We start from the raw sequence: 12,532 nt of genomic DNA on the forward strand, positions 1-12,532 counted from the left end.
TTTAAAAAACAAACTGCCCATTTGAACATAAAATTACTTTTCATTTCAAATGAATAAACTATGTGCATAGAATCACCAGTTATTAAAATAACTTAGCTTTACCCCCATATTAGGTTTTTAAAAAGCTTTTTCTTTTCTCCTCCTGGAAGTCTAATGCAGTCTTCTTTACTGTGTAAGAATAGATTTCATGTCAGGCTTCTTTAAGTGCCTCGTCTCTCTCTTAAGCCTGTATTTGACTCAGTTTGTTCATCTGCTAACTGGAAAAGGCCCCAAGTGTTGATTCCAGTCTTGTTAATGTTAAAGAAAGACAAACACGGTATTGTCAACAAAAGCTTGTCATTTATTTTTTTAAATAAGACAGTTAAGTTTACTTTTATCATAATTGGTTATTCTAAAGTGTGCAGCGCAAGGCTCAATTTCTAAAACATACTGTATGTAAGGGCACTTCTGAGTGTCACTGCTTTCTGAAAATGAGCAGGACCTGCAGTCAGTGATAATTTATACCCAGTCCTTCAGTTCCACAGATGACACTGTACCGTAAAGGTTTAATTATTATGGCTTCCAATTTTCCTCAAAAACTTGTAGAAGTAGTTGATCAGAATCTGAACCAAACACATCCTTCTGCTGGCAACAGCTTCATTCATTGAAGCGAGAATTCCAACACCCACGGGCAATCTACAGTATACACAGTATACAGTAGCACCTTCACTCAGGGAGGGATGAGCATATCTACGTAGTGGTGCCTACAACACTGGTAAAAACACATTTGCACATAAAGTTGACTTTCAGAACCTGAGCACAAGCTGCCCACTACACTCTCTCAAGCAAGCTTTTGATAAATGCAAAGATCCATTTGTCCCAAAAAATAAAAACGATGATGATGACTGCATGAGGATCTCATTTCATTCAGCTCATGTAAAAGCCATTCGGACATCCCATCCATCCTTTGCGACCCATCAGAGGCACAGGACTCTTGTAACTTGTGCAGCACGATGGATTTTACTTGTCTAAACACCATCAGTCTCTTGCACTTCTCTCAAAGATCAGTAGCAGAATTAACAGGTTCTCAAACAATATTACAAAGTTCAGATGCAGAAAAATGGCACAAATTAACAACCAAAACTTAAGGCCTCAGCTCACAAACCAGTGAGGTAATAAAACAAAGCAAGCACATGTTGGCTCTGTTCATTAACACTCTGATATCTGGATGTCCACAGGTTCGCTTTTAGAACCGCATCACGACGGCCCATCGATGTTAGTGTCACGCCGTATTCTCTGAACACAGGTTTGTTTTCGATCTAAGAGACAAAAAAAGAGAATTTCAAAGTGGACACAATAAAACACTAACAGATATCAACAAAGGAAAACTTAAACGGTGATACATAAGTATGGGCTATTTTGGATGCACTTTGGAAAAACCAGACTTCAAAACATTTTTTAGGAACAAAATGTAGAGACTCTGGATTTTACATTTGAAAACAAGAGACTTTAAAGATATGACAAAACCTCATGTGGCATGTCATGTGATCTGTGTATATCAGGTGATTTTGTAAGGTTTTGTAAGTGAGAGGGATGTTACATGTAGTTTTAGACATTTAAATGCACAAAAAGGTTTTTGAAAGAAAAAAAATTGCCTGATTTGTGATGTTAAATTTAAGTGTGTGTAGTAAACAATCACCTTTTTTCCAGGTTTGGATGCATTTGTTAAAAAAAAAAAAAAGTTTTACTTGTGGTCAAATTGCTTCGTATTTCTTTGTGGATTGGAGCACACATTTGTGAGGCCTTTGTAATCCTTTTGAGGCAAAAATATATCCTTCTAATAAGTAAACTGAATTTCTTTGATAACTTATCCTGGAGGGCTAATTGTAAAAACTACACAACGTATTCATTTAGCCGAATACACAATTGTGATCACTCAGTCTTCACTATGAAGCTCTGACAGTGACGAGTCCGTTGACTTTACACGGGCAGCCTGTCCACGTTTTTGATTGGTCAGATGCTGACAGCAACACACCTTTCACAATAACATTCACACAGCTGTATTGGGAAACTCTGGTTTGACTAATTGGATTGTGGTTAACCACCTTCGTGTGAATGCTTTGCTCTCTGTCAGTCAGGGTAAGTAAAGCCATATAATGAAAGGAGATGCTGGTTATGGTACGCTTGCTTCTTAGAACAGACATGTCAACTCATTTTCCTAAAAAACACACGACATGAAAATAAAACTGCACAAATTCTCAAATCTGACCAGGCATTGCTGTAAAAAACCCAAAAGAATGAGACATCTCACCTGTTGTGGGTCATGTGGCTCTTGACTAGGTGTCCAGCAGCGAGAGCAGCCATCAGGGAGAGCTCTCCTGCCAGAACAGTGGCACAGACTACACGGGCCAGCTGACGGGCATTGTCACCTGGCTGGTTGGGATTGCTAACACCAAGCATCTGCAGGTACAGAGGTTTGGTGTTAGAGGGGAAAAAATATCCTAAAAACGCATCAACAAATGGCAGCTATGTTACATGTAGTTGAGACTACCTGCAGACAGGCCTGCTGTGGCGACAGGTTGGTGCCTCCTCCCACAGTGCCGAGCTCTATAGAAGGCATAGTGCAACTGATGTACAGGTCCTCCCCACCTGGACCGACAGCCTCCATCTGAGTAATGCAGTTAGAGCTTCCCACTGTCTGAGCTGGGTCCTTAACCGCAACACAAACAAATACTTGTTCTTTAATAATATGTCTTTTTGTTGGATCATATACCATGCCACAGACATAATGTTTCACTATTTAAACCTTTTTTTAAATGTATTTATTTTATTTTTTTGTGTTAATTTAAGGTTCTATTACTTGTCCACAGGCAATGTAGATAGCAGCGACAATGTTGGCAGCATGAGCATTGAAGCCACCTATACTGCCAGCCATGGCTGACCCCACCAAGTTCTTGTTTATGTTCAGGTCCACCAGAGCAGCTGTGCTGCTCTTCAGCACCTGGGGAAACATTAAAGGGTGATTTTACAAACTGCAGAAAAACAGAAAAACTGGAGGGGAAGAAACTGTGGCCGCTGTCATTAGATTTCTGTCAGGATCCAGCTTTGAATTGTTTTTACCTCTCTCACAACTTTAGCAGGAATGGTGGCCTCGCATACAGCAGACTTGCCTCGGCCCAGAATCCAGTTGATTGCGGCAGGCTTCTTGTCTGTGCAAAAGTTGCCACTGAGCGAAAGCACCTCTACGTCTGGATGCTGCTGCTGGAGTACATGCAGAGCATGCTCAGTGCCCTGAAGAAAAAGACAGAAAGCACTCAGCACTGAAGTCAACATTTAAATAACAAGACCGAATTACAGAAGACTTCTCATACCTTCGAGAGCATGTTCATACCCATGGCATCGCCTGTTTGAGACTGAAAGCGAATGTATAGGTTTCTGCCAGCTATGCCCACCAACAATTTCTCCAGACGAGCAAACCTACAAAGAGTACTCACTAGTTATCATCTGTGTACCAAAAACACAGTCATCAATCAGTCATAGCTCTTCCACTGACCTGCTGGTCTCATCAAACGCCTCTTTAATCATGCTAAATCCGTCCGAGGTCTCAAGCCAGACTTTGACCTCTGCAGCCCGGCACGCTGAGGGCAGCCTGACCAGAGGACCCCTGGTCATGCTGTCAGCTAGAATCCGGCTGATGCAACCCCCACTCAGCTGGACAGGAAAGAAAACACTGTCAGCAGGGAGCACACACAGAAATAACAGCAGCCAGAGTTAGATACAATAATTTTCCATTGCAGTGAGGATGACCTTTTTTATGACCTTACATCCTCTAAAACTGGCTGCATATAGGAGGGCGATAAAAGTCCAAATCAGTTTCACTACCTGCCAATGAGCCATACCATTTTAGTTTTGGTTCATAAATTGTTTGGGGTTTTTTACCCAAACCACACTTTATGTTTTTAGATTTAGGTTAGTTTTTAAAATAACCATCTTTCTTGAGCATTGTAGTGACATCACACAGACCCAATAATTAAGGGCAAAGTGCACAACACCTCTCCAGGGTTTTGCCACAATGACTCACATGCACAGATTCGCTAAGTAAAAACAACATCAACTGAACTCCCAAGCCTAGCAATTAATTACTCACCTTATCAGCTGAGACCATTTATAGAGGATGGACGATAGCCACACTGATATCAAAAATCTAGTTTTATGCTGAGTGCTTTCACAATTGCTGCCTTGATGTTTTGAAATGACTCAGTCAGAAGAGAGCCACACCACAACCTATAAACTGCTTTAATCTCTTTTTTTTTTGACTGCAATGGAAACCTGCAACTGAAGCTAATAACTCCTCAGGAAAGTCTTTACTGAGGTCACAGATCAACTAGACAATCAGATTCACTGCCACCTGCTGGTCATTAGACAGAACGCAGATTAAAGGCCCTCGCACTTTGGCTTATCAAGACTTGTGACTTATTCACAAGTGGCCAGACATCAGACATTATATTCCTGGCACGCCACAAATTTACACATGACTTTCTGGTCAGTGATGTTTCCTCCGCCCAAACACTGAAGTATTATTTACTACATATAGAGTTTTTTAAGTCCATGCTAACTGAACCACATAACCTTCTATATTATTAATCTTTCTTGACAGCCATTGCCAAATTCTATGACTTGTCAGTTTTTCCATGAATCTACAAACCCTGTAGATTTATTTATTTGCATCTACTGAAAAGATAGTTACTCTTCCCTCAGGGCTCCACACGAGACACACTTACAAAAAGTGCCCTGCATCCTCGGTTGGCGCTGGCTACCAGGCAGCCTTCTGTGGTGGCCAAAGGAACATAAAACTCCTTCTTGTCCAACAGAAGAGGGCCAGCCACTCCCACTGGCACTGGCATGTAGCCAATGACATTCTCACAGCAAGTACCCATCACCTAAAAGGCAAAGACAACACAAACTAAGCACAACTAAGAACAGAGTAAAGGAAAAAATGAACATAAAAACATTTGATTTTTAAAAAAAAATAAATAAATAAATAAAAATATATATATATATATATATATATATGATTTAAAACTGACAACTGAAGATAAACATTTTTCCCAAGAATAAACAGGACTACACTTTAAAAGGACTGTCAGTACCTGTGAGTAGTTGTAGTCTTTGTAAGGTAGAGAAGCCAAGGCAGTGGGAACAGGAAGTTTGGATGATAACAGTTCTCTCCTGATGGCCACGCCCCTCTCTGGAGTCTCAAGGACACCTTCAAGTTTATAATTCATAATCTTGCGCAGGGTTACAAGATTCATCACCTCTGCATCACTCAGCAAATGGGCACCTCTCTGGAAAGAATCGTGGGCAAAACAGTGATATTTTTGAAGAATCTGAGGAACACAGAACATCATATATCTAGCTTTGTATTGTGCTTCCAGTATAACCTGACAACTTACCTGAGAATCTGAGAGGATGGCCATACATTCCTCCAGACTTCGGGGCTCCGACGTACAAACACTTGGAGGAGCACATTGTGTCTGAGCAAGAGAATCCCCAGAAGATGTACCACAAAATGCATTCTGAATCACATCTGCAGCAGAGGAATCACATGAAAAAACACAGCAGTTAGATCGTCTTCATCACTGGGTACACGCGTTATCAAAGCTAGAAGCACCCGCTACGAGTCTCACCCTCTTCTCTAAATGATATGTCAGCTTCAGAGGAAAGTTTCACGTCTGAAGCAGCTGCTAAAGAGGTAGGGATGGTTGCCAAAACACTATTAGATGTCTTCTGGGGTTTCAGGGCTGGGAGGGACCTCATGCAGCAGTCCTCTGTCACCCAGGGCTTCGGACTGGGAGTGGAGCTTATAATGGTACTCTTGAGTGAAAGCGAGGACTCTGTCTCTGCTTGCTCAAAAAATACATACTTTACGGCCAGAATCAGAGCAAGACCGAGGGTTATCACCTGTTCCAGGTCGATACTGGAGAGAGAAAAAGTCATATATCAGTGGACGCAGGAATCAATAATACAAACATTGCAATATTCCATGGTTTACCTGGTGAGCTTAAGAGGCAATATGGTGCTAGGAGAGTCCAGTCTCTTTGCTACAGGCCCTTCCACTGTGCGGTTTTGACCTGAATGTTCAGCTGTCAGTCGAGTGTGAGCATGAACCAAAGCCAATCCCAGAGACTGAAAGACAACATCACACAGGCATCATCGTTCAGACCTAAAAATGCTTTATAATACACAATGTTGAAGACTAATCTAAATAAACATCCCCACCATAGATGATGGGAACTCACCATTATGATTTTAACCCTTTGAGTCACAGGATTGGGCTTGTTATCCTCTTCCTCAGCTAGCACACGGGAGAAGTGGCTCAGCTGCCAGATGGGGCGCCCCTCACGACTCTCCCTTGACAGCTACACACAAATATGCAGGACCACAAAAATATTAATAAAAAATATATATCACAGTTAAACTCTAGCAACTTGTTTCCTTATCTTATCTGTGTTTATTTCTCCAAATTGTTGCATGCACATCTCACCTCCAGCACCAGAGAGACACAGGCAGGGAAGAACGTCATGAAGACAAAGTAATTGGCCAGAACAGACATGCAGCCAAAACAACACATGATCTCCAACTGAGGCACACCTAGAAAAAAGGAAGAAACACAGCTGACTTCTGCTTTTCTACTCGATCAAGCATAACCACAATATTTCTAACACACAGAGCATCACTGATGATGCTTATAGGTGGAGAAACAGCAGTAATCCTTACCAGACATGGTTCCGATTCCTATAACCAGACACTCAACCACAGCATCCAGGGTGAATGTTGGGCCCAGGATGGCCATGCCGTGAGAAATGTTCTCCCTCACCTCCTCCTATTCCCAACACACAAGACCAATTCGTTAGTTAAGGATGCTTTACACTTATGTCCCCCATATGAATAAAGCCACATTTCATACATATGGTAAGACCAAATATGTGCGAAATTACCTGAGAGTTTGAGCTGAGGGCAAATTTAGCCAACGCACAGGCTCTAGACAGGTCAATAAGCAGGAGGAAAAAGGGCAGCGCTTCACTGCAGGGAGAGCAGACAAGTGTCAGCCAGGGAGTGACCTGGAATACTTTCCTTCAGTGTCATCTTACAATTACAGATCAGTGAACTTAATCTTACAGCTGAATTAAATCCTTGTCTCTAATGCAAAGGAGCTGCAGAGCTTCAAATGTATTGTACACATTGTTTCACAATTTTAGGGCATCACCCTGCTGGTAAATGTTAACTATTTTGTCTACCTGATCTCACTAGCACATTAGCTGCCTCTTATCCTGCTACTACCAACTGTGTTAGCTACGCAACTAGTTTTACATGGATTAGTGATTTTAAAAAAACCCTCTCACTAACAATCATTTGCAGAAAGAAGGCCTCCCCTATAGTCAACACAGAAAAAGTAATAACTTTTGACAACAAAGTAAGCTGGCAGCAAGTTAAAGCTCTGTAAGATCAGCCTCTTCTGAGGAGGAAGTACAGTGTAATGTAACATCAGTCTAACTGAAACTCTTTGCATAACCTCGAACAGGGACAACATGTATATCCTTATCCTTACTTATTTTCTTACTTAGATTTATTATTGCTCATTAATAACACAAAGGTGTTTCTTACTGGATTAACTATGTTAATCAACAGAATAATAATTTAATAGAATACTTAATTGCTAAAATAATCCACTGCCTATGTACACTCTCAATATGTCACAGACCACTTTAAGAACCACTCTCCTAGCGTATATGTGAGTCCATTGGAAACACTTACTTCAGACCTGTCAGCTCCTTCCCAAAGAAATGGATGACGACTGTACTGAAGACAAAGCTGGAAAATACTGTAAATAATCCAGCAATACCTGGAGACGGAGGAGAAATGGAATGTTGGTGTATTTTTATGATAAATTTGCTAGCCAGTCATTTGTTTTTCAGTCTAAATGAAAAGCAAAGAAACAAACCAACCCAAGTAGTTTGGGGTTAAAAATGTAATACATTAAAATCATGTTCTATATTAAATCCACTGACAACATTTTATGGCAATTCAAACAGCTGAAGCTGGAAAGTAGTAAAAGAAAAACTGTGGCCACTAATGAGTGGTGATTATACAGCCAAAACAAATCTGTATGATGTGAGAAGAAGTGTTTACTACTGTCCAAAACTGGGGGGAAAAAACCCAACAAACATCTCATGATACTGACCTAGAATATATTTGGATCCAAGCTGTCTGAGATTCTTGAACTGGAAATAAATATAAATAATGGCCATGCACCGAGTGACTGTCAGAATAACTGCATCACTGCTCTGGATTTTCTGCAAGAAAAAAAAAACAGACATTAGTGTAGACCCTCAGGGGCGATCATGGCTCAAGAGTTGGCAGTTGGTCTTGTAATTGGAAGGTTGCTGGTTCGAGCCCCGGCTCGGACGTTGTGTCGTTGGGCAAGACACTTCACCCGTTGCCTACTGGTGGTGGTCAGAGGGCCCAGTGGCCCCAGTGTCCAGCAGCCTCGCCTCTGTCAGTGCGCCCCAAGGCAGCTGTGGCTACAATGTAGCTTGCCATCACATGTGTGTGAATGTGTGTGAATGGGTGAATGACTGAATGTAGTGTAAAGTTCTTTGGGGTCCATAGGGAGTAAGTAAAAGCGCTATACAAATACAGGCCATTTACCATTTTACAAAACTCCGACAACATTTCTTAGAGAGTGCCACACCAGCCTCACCTCCTCCTCAACTTTGGGGCATTGGTTCCACTTGCACATCTGGTTGCTTGTTGCCAGGCTGTTCATAGACACGAAGCATACTGTCAAAGCCAGGGTCCCCACGATTACCTCCCATGGGTGCGAGGCCACCAGCAACCCATGAAGTCTAAATAGACGTGCCAACATGGTCTCAGGATATCTTCCTACTACACAAGATCCCAGAATCACCTGCGTTACAAGAACATTGTCCAGTCACTGGTAGTTAGCAAGTCTGACTTCTGTACGGCTTTAAAATCAAAATGCAGCTTGTGTGATGATGGCGAAATATAGTGAAAGACGATCGTCAAGTTTAATATACACACTCGGTCGCCGCAGTGCTGTCAAAAGGATTTAAACAATAGGATTCACAAAGGTATCATTACTCCTGGTTAGCATTACCTAGATGTTAACACACTGAGGCTATATTAGCGCAGCTTAGCTAATGCTAGTTACCGTAACATCGGTCAACATTAGCTACGCTGACTAATTTTACAGCCTGTCACCAAAATAACTTAATCCCCCTGGCTCATTACATTTTAAGTACTACTCTGCATTATACGGAAACCTGTAAACATACAAAGAGTTTCTTCGTGGTCAGAGAGTCCTTTCCATAGCGACAGTGCCCTTCCCACAAATCGCTTAGCCTGCTACATTGCCTGATCTGATGTAATGAAACTAATATGGCGATCCGGAAATACTGACGTCAATCCGCTTGTGAAGTCCTGACGTATGAACCCTGCTTCCGGCTCCAAGCTCCTGCTGAGTTAATAGAGGCTGTTGCAGTTATACCGTTTAGTAGTTTAGTAGTACAGTGTATCTTATTTTATTTAACACAAACAAGCCCTCAAGAATAATCAGTGGTCGTTGTCTGCATCTGTGGCTTTTATCAGCGCTGTTCATGTGGATCACGTCTCTGCTTTTTTTCATTCAAAGACGAAGGTAGTGGCCTACTTTTGCCCAGCGAGATTTTTTTTTTAAAAAAGTATTTGTCCGCTTCCTGATTTCTTAGTAATCAAATAAATATTAGACAAAGATAATCTAAGTAACCAAAAATGCAGTTTTTAAATTATGATTTCATTTATTTATGGGAAAAGGGTTATTCAAACTTACCTGGCCCCATGTAAAAAAAAAAAAAAAGCTTCCTAAACCCAATAACTGGGTGATAACAATGACAATGGCAATGTGGAAGAATCTTAGCCCACTGGTCTGTATAATTGTTTAAATTCACCTACATTAAAGGGTTTGGAGCTTAAATAACCTGTTTAATGTCACACCAAAGATTTCCATTCGTTTTTGAGTCCAGACTTTCTTTAGGTCACTTTAAAACCTTCATTCTATTTATTTATTTATTACTGCGGTATTTTGGATCTTTGTCCTGCTGCATAACCCAAGTGTGCTTCAGCTTTAAGGTAGAAACTGATGGCTGGACATTCTCCTTTTGCAGTTTCTGGTAAAGAGCAGAATTCATGGTTCCATCAATTCACCCAGGTCCTTAAGCAGCAAATAATGCCCAGACCATCACACTACCACCACCATGTTTGACTGTTGATATGATGATCTTTTTCTGAAATGCTGTGTTAGTTTTACCCCAGATGTAACGGGACTCAAACCTTTCAAAAACTTCTCATCCTTTCAAAAACCACTTTTTCTCATCCGTCCACAGAATATTTTCCCAAAAGTCTTGGGGATCATCAAGACATTTTTTTGTAAATGCGAGACTAATCTTTGTGTTATTTTTAGTCAGCAGTGGTACTTTCCTTGGAACTTTCCCATGGATGCCATTTTTGATCAGTGTCTGTCTTATTGTTGAATCATGAACACTGACCATACGTGAGAGTAGCCTGCAGTTCTTTAAATGTTTTTCTGGGTTCTTCTGTCTTTCCAAGCATCCATTGAATGGACAGATAACATCTGATAACATCCAAAGAGAGGACATTTGGGTAGCATTTCTGCCTTAATAAATGAAATCATAATTTAAAAAAATATCATCCATTCATTCTTTTCCACTTATCTTTGTCAGGATCACCCATCCCAGCCACCATATCACCAGTCTGTTGCACATCTAACACATAGAGACAGACAACCATTCGCACTCACATTCATGAGTTACCAATTAGAATTACCAATTAACCTAACCCCACTACTGCATGGCTTTGGACATGTGTGGGAGCTGGAGTGCCCAGAGAGAACCCACTCTTACACAGAGAGAACATGCAAACTCCACACAGAAAGGCCCCAACCAGGTGGTGGAATTGAACTCAGAACCTTCTTGCTGTGAGGCAACAGTGCTAATAACCACACTGCTCCATTTAATTTTAAAAACTGCATTTTGTATTTACTTGGATTATGTCTGTATAATATTAAATTTGGTTTGAGTGCGAACATTTATGAAAAAACAAAGCTATGGAATCAGGAAGGAGGTAAATACTTTTTCACAGAGCTGTAGCTAGATGCTGAGTTGTCTAATACGAGTTTTTTTTTTTCTCATTCATTGCCTTCATTTGCCTACAAAGACTGCCTCAACATTTTTTGATCAAATTACTCCTTACGTAATTACTTACCTACTTACTGAATCTGTCATAATCGACTTTTAGTCCAAGGATATTTTGTGAATAAGGCCCTTGATCTAGCTGCTTGAATCAAGCTTCAAGACCTGAAATATTTGTGTTTATATTGTGCTCACATAGTGGTCACTCCTACATAAAGCTGTGCTTATGTATGAAAACCTGGAGCCAGGCTGGGAACTTGGCAGAGACAGAGTGTCCTTTCACAGTGTGCAGAAGGTGGCTCTTGGATAGGTTTACAGCAGTCTAACAGCATTTTTTTCTTTTTCTTTTTTTCTTTTTTTTGTTGGCCCAACCCTCCAGCTCCTGTTATGGCTCCTAATCTGACTTTTCTTCTTATATACAACACTAGCAGGAATATTTTCCATCCAAAGGTCTCATTATTAATTTGCATCCAGTATACAGGGAGTGCAGAATTATTAGGCAAGTTGTATTTTTGAGGAATAATTTTATTATTGAACAACAACCATGTTCTCAATGAACCCAAAAAACTCATTAATATCAAAGCTGAATGTTTTTGGAAGTAGTTTTTAGTTTGTTTTTAGTTTTAGCTATTTTAGGGGGATATCTGTGTGTGCAGGTGACTATTACTGTGCATAATTATTAGGCAACTTAACAAAAAACAAATATATACCCATTTCAATTATTTATTTTTACCAGTGACACCAATATAACATCTCCACATTCACAAATATACATTTCTGACATTCAAAAACAAAACAAAAACAAATCAGCGACCAATATAGCCACCTTTCTTTGCAAGGACACTCAAAAGCCTGCCATCCATGGATTCTGTCAGTGTTTTGATCTGTTCACCATCAACATTGCGTGCAGCAGCAACCACAGCCTCCCAGACACTGTTCAGAGAGGTGTACTGTTTTCCCTCCTTGTAAATCTCACATTTGATGATGGACCACAGGTTCTCAATGGGGTTCAGATCAGGTGAACCAGGAGGCCATGTCATTAGTTTTTCTTCTTTTATACCCTTTCTTGCCAGCCACGCTGTGGAGTACTTGGACGCGTGTGATGGAGCATTGTCCTGCATGAAAATCATGTTTTTCTTGAAGGATGCAGACTTCTTCCTGTACCACTGCTTGAAGAAGGTGTCTTCCAGAAACTGGCAGTAGGACTGGGAGTTGAGCTTGACTCCATCCTCAGCGGCTGCACGCTTGACTTTTCTCAGTTCATGGGCAATTATTTTGCGCCTTGG

General features: G+C 40.8%; 1 protein-coding gene across 1 annotated transcript; it reads right to left on the minus strand.

The window, feature by feature from the left end:
- Positions 1-319: 319 nt before the first annotated feature.
- On the minus strand, positions 320-9,488 carry LOC101484560 (3-hydroxy-3-methylglutaryl-coenzyme A reductase). The gene is made up of 20 exons (XM_004566877.4): positions 9,336-9,488; positions 8,741-8,947; positions 8,222-8,333; positions 7,795-7,882; positions 6,978-7,062; positions 6,757-6,862; positions 6,524-6,630; positions 6,279-6,398; positions 6,032-6,165; positions 5,667-5,956; positions 5,433-5,566; positions 5,130-5,324; positions 4,761-4,919; positions 3,533-3,690; positions 3,351-3,456; positions 3,100-3,270; positions 2,840-2,980; positions 2,531-2,689; positions 2,291-2,439; positions 320-1,298 (listed from the first exon to the last, which is right to left on the minus strand). The coding sequence occupies exons 2-20, from the start codon at positions 8,903-8,905 to the stop codon at positions 1,262-1,264; spliced, it is 2,616 nt and encodes an 871-aa protein (XP_004566934.1). The 5' UTR covers positions 8,906-8,947; positions 9,336-9,488; the 3' UTR covers positions 320-1,261.
- Between the last annotated feature and the right edge of the window lie 3,044 nt (positions 9,489-12,532).

Source organism: Maylandia zebra, linkage group LG7 (genome assembly GCF_041146795.1).
Source record: "Maylandia zebra isolate NMK-2024a linkage group LG7, Mzebra_GT3a, whole genome shotgun sequence".
Lineage (NCBI taxonomy): Eukaryota > Metazoa > Chordata > Actinopteri > Cichliformes > Cichlidae > Maylandia > Maylandia zebra.